This window comes from Phacochoerus africanus, chromosome 2 (genome assembly GCF_016906955.1).
Source record: "Phacochoerus africanus isolate WHEZ1 chromosome 2, ROS_Pafr_v1, whole genome shotgun sequence".
In the NCBI taxonomy this organism is placed as follows: Eukaryota; Metazoa; Chordata; class Mammalia; order Artiodactyla; family Suidae; genus Phacochoerus; species Phacochoerus africanus.
The window spans coordinates 182,512,527-182,529,786 of record NC_062545.1 but is presented as its reverse complement, the minus strand read 5'-3'; the positions used below and the strand labels follow the sequence as shown (position 1 = coordinate 182,529,786).

The 17,260-nt window shown below is 35.4% G+C and overlaps 1 protein-coding gene across 1 annotated transcript in view; it reads left to right on the top strand.

Annotated features, from left to right (window-relative positions):
- The window catches only part of MAP4K5 (mitogen-activated protein kinase kinase kinase kinase 5), a 132,501-nt gene that overhangs the window by 33,027 nt on the left and 82,214 nt on the right, over positions 1-17,260 (top strand). The window contains exons 4-5 of the mRNA XM_047767294.1: positions 14,707-14,797; positions 15,257-15,321. Coding sequence (XP_047623250.1) covers positions 14,707-14,797; positions 15,257-15,321 — 156 coding nt within the window. The remainder of the gene's footprint in view (positions 1-14,706; positions 14,798-15,256; positions 15,322-17,260) is intronic.

Sequence of the window (17,260 nt, the reverse complement as noted above, 5' to 3'; positions counted from 1 at the left end):
GTGGGTTAAGGATCTGGCATTGCCACAAGCTGAGGCATAGGTCATAGATGTGGCTCAAATCTGGTGTGGCTGTGGCCTCAGCCGCAGCTCTAATTCAATCGCTAGCCCAGGAACTGCATATGCTGCAGGTGTGGCCATAAAAAGAAAAAAGTATATCATTATACGATGTTATCATTTAACCCATTGCTGGGACCATGAATTAAGAATTTTCGAATGGTTGGAATTTCTCACTGCCTTCCTTTTTAAAGTGTTCATCCACATATAAATATTAACTACTGTTTGAATGCTTCTTCCCAAAAAGATAACATAGAAGTCCAATAAATGATGATATGACTTTACCGTTTGGCCATTTTAATACTGTTACTTGCCTCTACTATGTTTTGTTTAATTCTTTTAGGTTATTGGTCTTTTGTTACTGATCTTTAAAATTTTTTTATTTTTTAATTTAAATTTTTATTTTATTTTTTGGCCTTTTTTTAGGGCCACACCCACGGCATATGGAGGTTCCCAGGCTATGGGTCGAATCAAGCTGTAGTTGCTGACCTACGCCACAGCCATAAAAACAGCAGCACAGGATCCGAGCTGTGTCTGTGACCTACACCACAGCTCATGGCAATACCAAATCCTTAACCTCCTGAGTGAGGCCAGGGATTGAACCTGCATTCCGTTGGATACTATTCAGATTTGTTTCTGCTGAGCCACGATGGGAACTCCAGTTACTTCCATATCTTGACAATTGTAAATTATGCTGCTGTGAACATCAAGGTACACATATCTTTTTTAATTATTGTTTTTGTTTTTTCCAGATATATACCCAGGAGTGGAATTACTGGGTCATATGGCATTTCTACTTTTAGTTTTTTAAGAAACCTCCATACTGTTTTCCATAGTGACCGCACCAATTTACATTCCCAGCAACAGTGTATGGGGGTTTGCTTTTCTCTACTTCCTTGCCAACATTTGTTATTTTTGTTCTTTTTTATGATAACCATCTTGGTAGGTGTGAGGTGGTATCTCATTTGGGTTTCGATTTGCATTTCCCTGATGATTATAATTGTTGAGCATCTTTTCATGTACTTCTTGGCCAACAAGCTATATGTCATCTACATGTCTTCTTTGGATAAATGTCTATTCAGTTCTGCCCATTTTTTAATTAGGTTAGTTTTTTTATGTTCAGTTGTATGAGGTGTTTATATATGTTGGATATTAATCTTTTATCTGTTACATCATTTGCAAATATTTTCTCCCATTCAGTAGATTGTCTTTTCATTTTGTCAGTTATTTACTTTGCTATGCAAAAGCTTTTAAATTTAATTAGGCAGAAGAATGGATACACAGAGTGAGAAGTTAGAAGTTTCCAGCAAAGAGTTAGAAAATATAAAGAACATCCAAGAAGAGATAGAAAATATGGTAACTGAAATGAAAAGTATACTAGAAGTAATAAGCAGTAGACTAAATGATGCAGAGGAACAGATTGATGAGCTGAAAGAGTAGTGGAAATCGCTGCCACTGAACAGAAGGAAAAAGAAAGAAAAGAAATGAGGATAGTTTAAGAGGTCTCAGAATTCAATTCATTACTAATAGTAATTGTAGTTTTATTAAACTTAGTAAATAACAACTCTAAAATTAGTCACCTGAGAAATAAGTTTTTCTTATATTTAAGTATGTATCTTCTGTTTGAGTCTATTTGAGTTGTTTCATTATATTTTATTTGTGGATTTGTTTTCTTTTTTTTTTTTTCCTTAAAAAAAGTGTTTTCTATGTTGAATGTAGGCTTTTACACCATTTTTTTTTAAGCACTTTCAGTAAAGCCAAAGTAGTGGTGTTTTTCACATTTTAGATACAGACTTAATGGAGTGTTTAAGATGAAAATATGGTGTTACACTAATGAATTTTCCCAACATTAAGTTCAGATACTTCAAATAATTTTGGAGAAAGCTATATTTTAGAGATGAATTCTTGACTGTATCTGGGAGCTTTTTTAAAAATCGCACTGAAGTCAGTATAATGCAGATGTGCTTCCCTGTATTGATGTAGCAGATGTGCTGGTTTAGAATTTTATTTAAACGTGAAAAGACAATGAAAAGATTGTTTGTTTGTTTGTTTGTTTTGTTCTTTAGGGCTGCACCCACAGTATAAGGAGGTTCTCAGGCTTGGGGTCTAATTAGAGCTACAGCTGCTGGCCACAGCCACAGCAACACTAGATCCTTAACCCACTGAGTTAAGCCCAGAATTGAACCTGTAACCTCATGGTTCCTAGTCAGATATGTTTCCACGGCGCCACAGCAGGAACTCCAAAAGGTAATTATTTGCCAGTATGACTTAGAAAAAAGCCTTTCGTCTGATGAAACATAAACAATTTTTAAAGTAAATAGTATCTCAGCTGTGAACTTAATCACACTTTTCGCCCCAGTAAAAAAATAGATTGTTGAAATTTATAGTAATTTTGAGGCCTGAATTTTATTACAGATTTATTGACTTGTTCCTGGTAATTTAATTTTGTAATGTTATATTTAAAATTTCACTAAAACAGATTGCTTTTGAGGATCTTCCCAATTCTTACAGAAATCTTAAAGTGAACTTTAGGGTTCAGAATAAAAATAGATTAGCACAGAGAATTTTTTTTATTAGCCACAAAAATAAATGATAAAGAAAATGCACATTTCTCCCTATATTTTTGTTGCCCTTTGTATATAAACACAAGCAAATGATTATTTTCAAGAATGACTTAACCATTTCTTTATCTTATTTTTATAGTAGATGCTTATTAAATATAGGTACTCTGTTACAAATCGTGACATTAAATTAAGTTTGACTTACCAGTGAGTGGTATTGAAAATGAATAGTACCAATGATACCATTTTGAGTTTTATTTGCATTTTCCATCTCTTTGGTCAGGCGTCAGAACTGCCCTAGAAAAGCAGGCAGTTATTATGATGATGCATGTCACCATGTTTTCCTGTCTGTGTCTGAATTTCAGCCTACCCACTAACTGATTTTACAGATGCTGTTTTGCTCAACAAGTATGTAGCTAGTGCCAGCTGACAGCCAGAACATGATCAAGCTTCCTTAGGAAAGCTGATTGTTAGAATCCTACTTTACCCTCCCATCTCTTCTCCTGTTGTCCACTTTTTATAGTGAAACTACATACTACTTTAAAAATTTTGCAAATTGTAATTTGTTAAAAAGTGTGAGCCTGCATACAGGGATGGAATTTAATAAAATCATTGCCCAAGGTGATTAATGAATATGCTTTTTTTTAATTTCCTTGTCTATTTTTTAAAATGCTCACTTGGAAATACTTATGAAATAGTCCAGTATTTTTAAATAAAATAGCAAGTTAAATGCATTTCCCTAGTTTTGACAGTTGCTAGAATATAATAAGTGGGAATGTTTAAATATCTTGGAATAGATACTTAAAATTTTTTTCAGTTTTACTTTATGATGTCATGTATCCTAGAAGTATAAACTGAGGAAGTAGAATAAATTTTTTAAAAGTCAGAAAGTGTATTAGGATTTAAGCAGTTATTAGTTTATCTTGCCAATGTTTTTAAAAGAAGTCCCAAAGTGTGAGCTTTGGCCAAATAGGACAAATATCAGCTATTCTGGTTAACTGGTATGTTCTTGCTTTTCAGTATTTACTTCTATTTAAAATCTAACAATTTTAATTTTTGAAAATAATCTGTAAATTTAAGTATTGGTACCCTATCTTCACTCTTTAAAAAGCTGAAGTCTGAATTTGTGGAAAATGTTAATTTGAGATCACACATGCTCACCACAAGTGTTCTTTTAGTGGTTTTTAATAATAGATATAGAAAGCTATTAATAGCTAACTAGACATTTTCTTGTCATTTAATTGGTAAAAATCACTTGCCATGGTAGAGTACTCTGTTTCATTTATATCTCAATTTCCTTTTCAACATAAGATAAAATTGAAATGAAGATACTTTTTTGTTATTATGTAGTAAAAAAGTGAACTTTAAATTATTGAATTTAAAAACTGATAGGGATATTTCATTCTGGGTGAGTTTCTGGAATCTGTTAGATATCCCATAGAAAATATTATGTTAGAAATGACTGTTTTATTTATATTCTTCATTTTGTTCAATAGAAAAGATTCGTATTTTCTTAATAGCAACCAAAGCAGTCAAATTGACAAGATTGCCACCATTGTGTCACTGTATTTTTCATGGACATTTGAGAATTAATTGACAGAATATTTAGTATCGGATTATCCAATGGTTAAATAAATCTGTATTTACATAATTTTAAATTATTTTTATTGTAGTAAAAAACATGTAAGCTTTACCATCTTAGCCATTTTAAAGCACATACTTTAGTAGTGTTAAGTCTATTTACGTGGTTGTGAAACAGATCATCTTATAGAGCTGAAACTTTATACCCATTAAACAGCTATTTCTCTTTGTACCTGCCCTGCCCCACACCCTAGCCCCTGGTACCGCAGTGTATTTTCTATATTTATAAATTTGACTGCTTTAGATACCTCATGTAGGTGGACTCATACAGTATTTGTCTTTTTGTGAGTAGTTTGTTTTATTTAGCATAATGTCCTCGAGGTTCATCCATATTGTAGAATATTACAGGATTTTATAGTGGCTGCATATTATTCCATTGTATGAATATACAACATTTGATTTATTCATTTATCTGTGAGGATTTGGGTTGTTTCTACCTCTTGGCTATTGTGAATAGGGCTGCTATGAATATGTATCTGTGAATAGTGTCCACTTACATGGGCATACAGATATCTCTTTGAGATCTTCTTTTAGGTCTTTTGAATATATACCCAGAAAGAAGATTACTGGATCATTTGGTAGTTCTATTTTTAATTTTTTGAGGAACTACCATACAGTTTGTGTAGCAGTTGTATCATTTTATAATACTATCAGCAGTGCAACAGGCTTTCAACTTCTCCACGACCCTACTAATACTTGTTATTCTCTGGGGTTTGGTTTTTAATTTTGTTTTGGTTTTTGATAGTAGCTTTCCTAATGGATGTATCTCATTGTGGTTTTGATTTGCATTTCTCTGATGATTAGTAATATGAGTATCTTTTTATATATTTGTTGACCATTTGTATATGTATATTCTTTTTGGAGAAATGTCTTTTTAAGGCTATTTTTTGTTGTTGAGTTGTAGGGATTATTTTTTATTTTTTATTTTTTTTGCTTTTTAGGGCTGCACCCTCAGCATATGGAGGTTCCCAGGCTAGGGGTCGAATCGGGGCTCCACCTGCCAGCCTGCACCACAGCCACAGCAATGCGGGATCCGAGCCATGTCTGCGACCTAGACCACAGCTCATAGCAACACCGAATCCTTAACCCACCGAGCAAGACCAGGCATCGAACCCGCAACCTCATGGTTCCTGGTGAGATTCGTTTCTGCTGCGCCACGATGGGAACTCTGAGTTACAGGAATTCTTCACGTATTCTGGATATCAGATACATGGTTTACACATATTATCTCCCATTCCATAGGTTGATTTTTCACTCTCTTGATTGTGTCCTTTGATGAACAAAAGTTTTTTAAGTTTAATATAGTCCCATTTTGCTTTTTTTCTTACCTGTGCTTTTGGTGTCATACCCAAGAAACTGTTGCCAAATCCAGTGTCATGATTTTCCCCCTGTGTTTTCTTCTAGGAGTTGTATAATTTTGGTCTAAAATTTTAGACCTTTCATCCATTTTGAGTAAAATTTTGTGTATAGTGTAAGATGAAGGTTCGACTTCGTTCTCTTATGTGAGGATATTCAGTTTTCCCAACACTTTTTGTTGAAATGACTTCTTTTATGCACTGAATTTCTTGGCACTTACATGGAAAATCATTTGACCATACATGTATGGGTTTATTTCTGGGCTTTCTGTTCTGTTCCACTGGTCCCTATGGCTGTCTTTATACCAGTAGAGGCACCCCGTTTTGATTTCTTTAGCCTTGTAATATGTTTTGAAATCAGGAAGTGTGACTCTCCCAACTCTGTTCCTCTTTTTCAAAATTGTTTTAGCTGTATGGGGTCCTTTGAAATTCCATATGAATTTTAGGATTTTTTTTTCTATATCCGAAAAATGCCATCTTAGACATTGTGTCAGATCTGTATATTACTTTGGGTAGTATTAACATGTTAACAGTATATGCATATTTTTCTTTTTAAGGCCGCACCCATGGCATAAGTTCCCAGGCTAGCCACAGTTGCAGGCCTATGCCACAGCCACAGCAGCACTAGATCTGAGCCACATCTACGGTCTACTCCACAGCTTGTGGCAATGCGAGATCCTTGAGCCACATCTACGGTCTACTCCACAGCTTGTGGCAATGCAAGATCCTTAACTCATTGAGAGCCAGGAATCAAACCGGCATCTTCACAGACACTATGTCGAGTTCTTAACCCACTGAGCCACAATGGGAATTCTAACACGTTAATGATATTAAGTCTTCTAATTCATGAACATGGGATATGTTTTTATTTGTGTCTTCTTCTTCTTCTTTTTTTTTGTCTTTTTGCCATTTCTTGGGCCACTCCCGTGGCATATGGAGATTCCCAGGCTAGGGGTCGAATCAGAGCTGTAGCCACCGGCCTACGCCAGAGCCACAGCAACACGGGATCCGAGCCGCGTCTGCAACCTACACTACAGCTCACGGCAATGCTGGATCCTTAACCCACTAAGCAAGGCCAGGGATCGAACCCGAAACCTTATGGTTCTTAGTCACATTCGTTAACCACTGCGCCACAACGGGAACTCCTATTTGTGTCTTCTTAAATTTCTTTCAGCAATGTTTTTAACTTTTGTGTACAGACCTTTTACCTCTTCAGTTAGGTTTATTCCTAAGTATTTTTTATACTATTATAAATGGAATTGTATTTTTAATTTCCTTTTCTGATTATTCATTGTTATTGTATAGAAATGTAACTGATTTTTGCATTAATTTTGTATCTTAAACAATGTAGAGGTTGGGACCCTGATACTCTGTGCAATCAAAAATCTGACTATAACTGAACTATCCAAAAACTTAACTACTAATGGCCTACTATTGATAAGAAGCCTTACTTATAAACAGTTAACACATATCTGTATGTTACATGTATTATATACCATATTCTTACAATGAAGTAAGCTAGAGATAGGAAAATGTTATTAAGGAAATTATAAGGAAGAGAAAAATATACTTCTAGTATTGTACTGTATTTATTAGCTCTGTAAGTTTACATTGTCTATTTGTAAAATGGACCATCTTTGGTAATGACATCAATATTGTCTTATATGGTGTAGAACACTGCAGATGTTCTATGTATTTCTAACACTGGACATCAAAAATGAAAAAATAGGAGTTCTTGTTCTGGCTCATCAGTAACCAACCTGACTATCCATGATGATGCAAGTTCAGTCCCTGGCCTCGCTCAGTGTGTTAAAGATCCACCATTGCCATGAGCTATGGTGTTGGTTGCAGACACAGCTCGGATCCTGTGTGGCTGTGGCTGTGGCATAGGCTGGCAGCTCTAGCTCCGATTCGACCTCTGGTCTGGGAACCTCCATATGCCATGGGTGCAGCCTTAAAAAGACAGGAAAAAAAAAAGAAAAGATAATATGAAAAAGAATTCATCTTTATTTATAGATGTAACTATTTACACATTGGTAATAAAGAAGCAGTAATATGATTGCTTTATGGTAGCCTGGTGTAATTGATACAGTTGCTTCATAGTAGCCTAGCCTATACACTGATGAGTGAATCATTATAAAATTTGTATGACATACAGTTATATGATACAATTGAAAACATTGTTACTTTAAAAAAAAAAACGCTTACCTGTGATGATAAGCTGATACACACTTTCTACAGTTAGAGAGGGGCATAGGGTATGGAAATACAATCCTTTGAAAGCAAAATTATAAAACAGGAGGAAAACTAACACATTATTAATTTTATATTAAGTATCCCTCATCTTATGCCTATATAAGGGTAGACTATCCACTTCATTACAAGTCTTGCACATGGTGTTCTACATGTATATTTTTTGTATGTTTACTGAAAAAAAAATCCGAGTCGGCCTGCATGGTTCAAACTTGTGTTGTTCAGGGGTCACCTATACAGTTTTGCTGAATTTATTTATTAGTTCTAACAGGTTTTTTATCTGCGAACAGATAATTTTAATTCTTCCTTTACATTTGGATGCCTTTTAAAGAGATGCTGTTTTAATGACATAGTGTTTATTTATAAAATACTGAGTGAAAATAGGTTGTGAAACTATAGTATGAATCTAGTTTCTGTATATGTTGGGAGAAACCATGTAATTATAAATTTATAAGACTGGAAGAAAATATCAAAATAACAATAGGAGTTCCCATCATGGCTCAGTGGTTAACAAATCCAACTAGGAACCATGAGGTTGCAGGTTCAATCCCTGGCCTTGCTCAGTGGGTTAAGGATCCGGCGTTGCCATGAGCTGTGGTGTAGGTTGCAGATGCTGCTCAGGCGTGGAGCCCACGTTGCTGTGGCTCTGATGTAAGCCGGCGGCTATAGCTCCAATTCAACCACTAGCCTGGGAACCTCTATATGCCATGGGAGCGGCCCAAGAAATGGCAAAAAGACTAATAATAATAATAATTGACCTACTTGAAAGAAAATGATTATCAGACTAGAGTAGAGTACTATGTTTTGTTAAAGTACCATTCATAGTTTTTTGTTCTTTTTTTTTTTTTTTAAATCAAACCACACAGAATGGTTTGGAGTGGAAAATAAGTCCTCCTGGGTATATGCCCTTGTTTGCACTCACAGGTAACTACTATTTTTTTGGGGGGGGGGCAGGGATTCTAGGTATTTTCTGTATACTGTACTGCAGATGCCTTTTTTTTTGTTGTCTTACTTTACAAGTGTTTAAACATCTTTCCATGTCAGCATATATTGCTCTAATTTGTTCTTGTTAATAGCTCCAGAGTATTTCATTGTACAGAGGTACCATAATTTATTTAATCCCTTATTGATGTGTTCCTTGGTTATTTCCACATTTTTTGCTGTTGGAATCAGTGTTGCAGTGAACATCTTCATATGTATGGTTAAGTATATATGCTATAAATTTTGATTGGTAGTGCCAGATGACTTCCAAAAAGGGCGATTGGTTTTTCATTTTCATGTGCAAGATTTGAAAATATGTTTCTCAGTACTGTCTCCAAACTGGGTATTATCAAACTTTGAAGTTTTTCCCAATCTGATGAGATTTTAAAAATGGCTTTGATTTGCACTTCAATTTGAGGACAGGCATCCTTTATAGGTTTATTGGCATTTATATTTTCCTTACTATCAATTACTCATCCATCCTCTTTTCTTAGCCTGCTGTTTGAAGGTGTGTGTAAGAGTGGGGTTATTTTCAAAGTCAATTTTGAAATTCCAAGATTTTTTTTTTTTTTTTGTCTTTTTGCCATTTCTTGGGCTGCTCCCACGGCATATAGAGGTTCCCAGGCTAGTGGTTGAATCGGAGCTATAGCCGCAGGCCTACACCAGAGCCACAGCAACGCGGGATCCGAGCCACGTCTGCCACCCTCACCACAGCTCACGGCAACGCCGGATCGTTAACCCACTGAGCAAGGGCAGGGATCGAACCCACAACCTTATAGTTCTTAGTCGGATTCATTAACCACTGAGCCACGACGGGAACTCCCTGAAATTCCAAGATTCTTAATCTTAGGACAGTTTTTTAGTATTTTTGTGGTGTGTTTGGTACAGTCCAGAGTATTTCTTTCAGAGAATTACAGCAAAGTTCAGAGATGGGGAATATGACATTGGTATCAGCTGTTACGTCCAGTTCCTCTTGGTCTCACATCCGTAAAATGCATGTGCGGAAAGTGTACTCTACTTCCTGACTGTATTCCCTAGAAATCAGTTCTTTCTGGATTTAATCTCTTCCTTGCTTTGATTTTATGTTTTAACCCTTGCTAAATGGCATTTTAATAATAGACCACATCTACAGTTGGAAAGTCAACTGGGGGTTCTGATGCAGTAATTCCAGAGATCACTTTCTGATTTAGGGCTTCATAATGATGTTGTTTTCCCTTATGTGTTGGGCGAGGCATTCTAGAAATTAGTATTGTCCTTTTCTTGCTATACACTGCCCTATTGTTTGAAGCAACTATGTGACTCTCTGATACTGTGGCTCATTCTTTAAGCCCTTTAAATTGCTCTAGGTCACCAGCTGTCTATGTAATTATAGATATTGGTTTAATTAATTACCTCAGTATTAAATTCATGATCTACTACCATATTCTTTCAGGGAGGGACAGGATGAGTCTTATTGCTGCCTTTCATTTTGCTTCAATCAGATTTTTAATAGTTAGGACCCTTTTTATTGTTGTTGTATTAAAATCTGAGGGATATATTGCTTTTCATTATTTCCCAAGTACTGTTTAATGGGTTCCCATTTGATTACAAAAACCTTTAAGAGGATATTGAATCCAAGTGTAATCTAGAAGACCCTTAATATATAAGCATTGCAACAGCTTACTCCAGTTCATTCTCAGAGTGTGAACACTTAAGCCCTTTATGTCAACGTGCCAAGAATATTAAGAAGCTCTACAGTCCTGCTCTCTTGCCTTCCAAGACTTCTACTCCTTCCTTATTATGTTTTACAAATGTCTTAAGTGTGGCATTATTAGAGTCTAAGTTAATCCTGTTTTAATGGACTGATTGTAGCAGAAGCAGCTGGTAGCTGAATAAACATTGGCATTGGCTAATTGTACTCTGAGCTAAGAAACACAGAGTAAGGACCAGACTTCAGAGTGACCCCAGACTCTCAGGCTGTGTCTTATAGAGTAGCATGTTTTGAGGAATGGGCTGCCTACTTCAGGTAAAAATTATAGTTTAGAGTTGCAGTGTGCTGCTAGACAGGAGGTACGTCAGGAAAAAGGGAGTTTGTCTACTTTTAAAACTTGGCCTTTAGAATCTTGCAGAGCTTGTTATCCTTATTATTAGCAAATCTTTCTGTGATGGAGGCTAGGATCACTGAATATTCCAAACTTAAACCGTAATACAATAGTTTTTCAAATAATTCCAAACACAAGTTCCTGTGTCATTACCATCTATAACCTAAAATGCTGTAACTAATATCTGCACTTTTCAGTTTTTTTTACAGCTACCTCTCAAGTCTCAAGCCAGTCTTAAGAGCATTGAAACTTAAGACAATATTGTGAAACAGATAAATGAATAACACTCAAAACTTAGTTTGTTCACTAAGTTACGTATATTAAAGAAGGCACAGCCCCCAAACATCTGAGTTATTAATGACCTGCTCTTGTGAGTTCTAGTCTATAGATACAGTCATAAAAAACTGTTGCTCAGTTTCACCAAGACCCTATCTTGCCCAGCAGAAACCTCACAAAGCTGCTACTGGAAGCACAGTTGTAGTGTGGAACCCCGCTGATTTTCCTAAAGAATTAGTGGTTTATTACTCATAGTTTTAATTCAGCTTTATTACTGACTTCAGCAGGTCAGGTTAAGAACTTAGACATCATTAAGAAGTTAGGCACCAAAAAAAAAAAAAAAAGGCATCTTTTATTTTTATTTATTTTTTGGGGGGGCCACACCCTCGACATATGGAAGTTCACCAGGTTGAATCAGAGCTGCAGCTGCCAGCCTACACCACAGCAATGCCAGTTAGGCACCATTTGTGAAATCACTCCTATTAAAAAATACACTCCAAATCCCAGTCTCAACTGAAGAATTATTAAGCACAGCTCAGATAAAAGACTTCTGTACACATTTAAAAGTGGGTAGGTAGAAATCCAAAACATATTTTGACAAAATTGAGAGATTCTTTATTCTTCTTTCCTTTGTAAGTTAGGGCTTCTTGTTAAAATGAAGGATGGGCTAGAATCTAGCCAGCTTGTTGCAACTGGCATGTGTAAAGAGTAAGATGTAATACTGTAATGGAAAAGGTTTAGGTGGAGGAGTGAGAAATACTCTAATGGACAAGGCTCAGGAGGAGGCAGACTATTAAGAAATAATTTTTTTTCTTTTTTTCTCACTTTTTATAAACTACCTGGTGCTTCCTAAAATGAATGAATTCTTTTTCTTTCTTTTTTTTTTTTTTTAGGGCTACATCTGGGTCATATGGAGGTTTCCAGGCTAGGAGTCAAATCAGAGCTGTGGCTGCTGGCTTATACCACAGCAACAGCAATGCCAGATCCGAGCCTCATCTGCAACCCACACCACAGCTCGTGGCAGTGCTGGATCCTCAACCCACTGAGTGAGGCCAGGGATAGAACATGCGTCCTCATGGATGCTAGTCAGATTTTTTCCTACTGAGCCATGACAAAAACTCCCTAAAATAAATTTCTAACTGTAAAAAGTTGCCACTGTGCACTTATGTTTAAGGTATATATAACTATTCATGTAGTACGTGATTTCCCACTAATAAAAGCTAAATTTTCTTTAAAGTTGTTTTTTTGTTTGGTTGGTTGGTTGGTTGGTTTTTTTGCCTTTTCTAGGGCCGAACCATATGGAGGTTCCCAGGCTAGGGGTCTAATCGGAGCTGTAGCTGCCTGCCTACACCAGAGCCATAGCAACACTGGATCTGAGCCATGTCCGTGACCTACATCACAGCTCACGGCAGTGCTGGATCCTTAACCCACTAAGAGAGTCCAGGAATTGAAATCCCACAACCTCATGGTTCCTAGTTGGATTCATTAACCACTGAGCCATGACGAGAACTCCTCTTTAAAGATTTTTACTTTTACAGATTTACTTGTTTTGATCCAGTTCTTTAAAATTGTTAACACTAAATTATTTAACTTAATTATCAATAAATGTTTACATGAAGAGTGTTAAAAAGAATACCTTAATGGTTATAAATTAATATGCTGTCTCATACCTAAATTAAATTTATGTATAAACCACATCAGTAATGATTGATTTTTATAAGGTATTTTATGGTATGACAGAAAATATTTAAAGCTTTGTTTTGGCTCTAAATTGAAAGTTGTAGGAGTTCCCACTGTGATGCAGTGTGTTAATGATCCAGCTTGTCTCCGTGGTGTTTCGGATTTGATCCCTGGCCTGGTGCTGCAGGTTAAGGATCCAGCTGTTGCAGCTGTGGCATAGGCTGCAGATAGGGTGCAGATTGGATCTCTGGCCCGGAAACTTCCATATGCCGTGAGTACAGCTGAAAAAGGAGGGGAAAAAAAGTTGTAATATAAAGGAGAAAAATACCTCTGATTTTTGTGAGGATTTTGTTTATTTATCTAAGGCTAAATTTCTGAGCCTTCTTGGCCTTGTATGTTATTCTAAGAATGACTTTATAAGTTAGAGCTAGAGCCTGTCTGTGGATACCACATGTTTTAAACCTGATGTTGTTTTACAAAAGACCATTGCAAAACATAACTAATGAAAAATATCTTAGGATGTTATCCTAACAAGGAACACTTTTGTTTGTATCTTTCTTGTCTCTAGCATATAATAATATTGCTGTTGCATTTATTCTGTGTCAGACATTGTGCTAACTGCACTGCATACTCTCTCTCACAACATTCTCAACTGAGGGGACTCATATAAACAGAAACTTGGGGGCATAAGAATCTGTTACAAAAATGGCCAGCAACTGGTATTACTAAAATGTAGGGAATGTTTAGGAAAGTGGGATAGATAAGGAAGCCAAATAGGTAGAATGAATTCAGATGGTACTTAATGGATTCAGCTATGATTCAGAAGATTATCCAAGGTTATAGTGCCTGTGAATGGCCAAGTCAGGTCTTAAAACCAGGTGTGTCTAATCCAGACCTCAAGCTCTTCTATATTTTATTGCATTTGCATAATACAAATGCAATCATTTTATCAATTACTAAATGTCTTTACTGTAATGAATGAGATTTTGTTTATGCAAAAATGAAATGCAAAATATGCAAAATGAAGTTTAAAAGTAACAATATCATTCTAGGTAGTATTCCCCTAAGAACCATAAAATTCTTGTAAATAAATATTTTAATATAACTTTTTCTAGTTAAACAACTCAAGTAGGTTTTTGATAGACAAATTGGAAAATACAGATTAAAAAAAGAAGAAAGCAGAATTACTTTAAATTTTACTACCCAGACGTAAATATTGTGTATGCTTTTGAGGCCTTTTTCTCTGTACATTTCTACTTACATAATATATATATAAAAGTCCCTTTTTTACCTAATGTATCATGAACATATTTTCATAGCAAAAATTTGTAACTTTTATGATATCTGTAGCTGTACCATAAGTTACTTAACCATTCTTTCATTATTCTTTACAGTGTTACTGTAAAGAAATATCTGCATATCTCAAGAAAATAAATTTTGAAGTGAAATTATGAGTTCTAAGATTTTATGCATTTTTAAGGCTTCTGGCTCTGTAGAAAGAATGCACCAGTGTACATTGGAGCAGTGTCTCCACTGCTTTCTAGCTGGCACTGCCTATATCCCCTATGGAGATTGTGGTGGTACAGCAGTCACCTCCCAACCATCTTTGGGAGCATCTGCCCATGTTTGCAACTGTGGAGCTGAGCTCTGAATGTGCTCTTCTAGGGCAGCACCTTCATAGTTTAGCTGAGATCTGGAGCATTAAAGTATTGAGAATGTCTGATTCCTCATCTCTCTCTACTACTTATTTTGATGTTTTCCTTTTTTCCCATAGAGACGCAAATGTAACATTGGTGGCTAAATTATTATCATTTTGTTTTTCAGGAGATGATTTTTCTTTGATTCAACAAGAGATATTTATGGTTAAAGAATGTAAGCATTGCAACATCGTTGCCTACTTTGGAAGCTATCTCAGGTAAAAAACCAAAAGCGTCTACTCTCTCTTTGAATTTTATATTTCTTTGCTATCACGCTTCTTCTCTTTCATGTAAATGTTGTTTTATTTATAAATTTTTAAAATTATTTGTCTAAACTTATAAAATTTCTCAGGTCTTCTTGTCTCCCCTGTTATATTAATAATGACAGCATGATTTATGCATATATACTTTACCTGGCAAAAGTAATGAAATATTATTAACGATTATAAGTAAGTGTTTTAGTTTATAAAACTGATCATATTCCAAACCATTTAAGGTGGGAACAAAGGTGAAATTAATATTCTTTTCTGTATCTTGAAGAAAGATTGCTAGGGCAGTTTCTTGTTGCACTCTACAGTCTATCCTAAACATTGATGTGCTGAAGAGTGAAAGATTTCAAAGTGTGTGACTGGTTGAGAATTACTTACTAATATAATTTTCTTTCTCTTTCATATTAGTCGGGAAAAGCTGTGGATTTGTATGGAATACTGTGGTGGCGGATCACTTCAAGATATTTACCATGGTACTGTTAATTTGACTGTACTTTTTTTGGGGGGGGGCAGGGCATACTCACAGCATGTGGAAATTCCCAGGCCAGGGAGCGAATTCAAGTCATAGCTGCAACCTGCACCACAGCTGTGGCAATGCCAGATCCTTAAGCCACTGTACCATAGCAGGAACTCCTGACTCTACATTTTAAAATTGACTTTAAGAGTTCCTGTTGTGGCTCAGCAGATTACAAACCTGATTAGTATCAATGAGGATGCAGGTTCAATCTCTGCCTTGCTCAGTGGGTTAAGGATCCAGCATTGCCACGAGCTATGGTGTAGGTTGAAGGCTCCACTTGGATTCCTGTTGCCATGGCTGTGGTGCAGACCGGCAGCTATAGCTCTGATTTGGCATGAACCTCCACATGCCAAGGGTACAGCCCTAAAAAGATGAAAAAATAATAATAATAAAATTGCCTTGGACTTTAATGATAGTTATTTGATATGTCTAGTTGACAAGGGCTACTAACAAGTAGATTAACTGTTTTATGTCCTTCTCTTCTGGTCCTGGAGTTTTTATTGCATAAAAGAAATCTAAGTTTTATATTTTGTTGGTTATTCAGTTAAATTGCTCAAGCCTGAACTGAGATATCCAAGCGTACTTGAACAATCCAGATTTTGCTTTTCAGATGTAGATTCTAGGAAATCTTATTTAGTCTCTAGGGAAGTATTTTATCTAGAAACTAAACTGCTTAGGCTTCCTTGTAAATTAGAATTGAAATGCAAAAAGAGTGATTCTCTGGTAAAGCAGATTATTTATCTATCTTAGTAACTTAATCTGCTAACTAGGAGAACAATTTAATTGTTTCTATAATATTTTTGTGTTAAAGATATATAATTTTAAGAATTTGGAGTACTTTAACATTGTGTTAATTTCAACAGTTTTCTGAGTTGAATGTGATTTTCACTTATAATTTAAAAATAGTTTTCATTTCAGCTCTACATTTTAGCTTGCATTTTGTTTTGTTGTTGACAATTTGCTGAACTTCTAGAATTTATGAGACTAAGGCTAGATCCTTATAAAATAATTTTTCTTTTTAAAATTTAACTGACTATATAAGATAGTAAAACTCCCATTGTAACTGTTCATTATGTAAATTATTAAGAATTATTGAAGTATTCCTATACTGAAATCTTTATATTGAAAGCCTTATCAAATTTCAGGCATGTAGTTTACAATAGTAGATGTGAAGACAGGTGATATTCTAGTTTAAATAATATTTGTAGTTTGTAGAGGTCAAATTTTTAAAATGTCAATAAAGCAGTGGTTAAATAAACTATACTTAAAATATGAAATACTGTGTAGCATACCAAAAGATAAAGTAACTTTGTTTATATCCACCTGGGTATATGTTCCCAAAGCCTCTTTTTAAATGGAAAAAGTGAATTACGGAAAAATACGTGTAATGAAATACACTTAGATTTTTTAAACTTTTTTTTTTTTTGGCTTTTTAGGGCCGCACCTGCAGCATATGAAAATTCCCAGGCTAGGGGTCGAATCGGAGCTATAGTTGCTGGCCTATGCCACAGCCAAGACCTACACCACAGCTCATGGCAACACCAGATCCTTAGCCCACTGAGTGAGGCCAGGGATCAAACCTGCATCTTTATGGATCCTAATCAGGTTCGTTAACTGCTGAGCCATGAAGGGAACTCCTAAAATTTATGTTTTGAAAGTATGCGTATAAATCTAAATGTTTAGTAAAATGAAAGGGTGCATATCAAATTGGTAAGTGATTACCTCTAGGGGAGGAGAAATGAGACTCAAGGAAAAGTTTAATTATTCTAAAAATGTATTATTATTTAATTATAAATTAGTCAATAATTTTGTCACAGCGAATAACTCATGACGGAAAAGTTATGACTGATGTCTAAACACTGTTCACTGCCTCATTTTATTTAAAAATATTAATA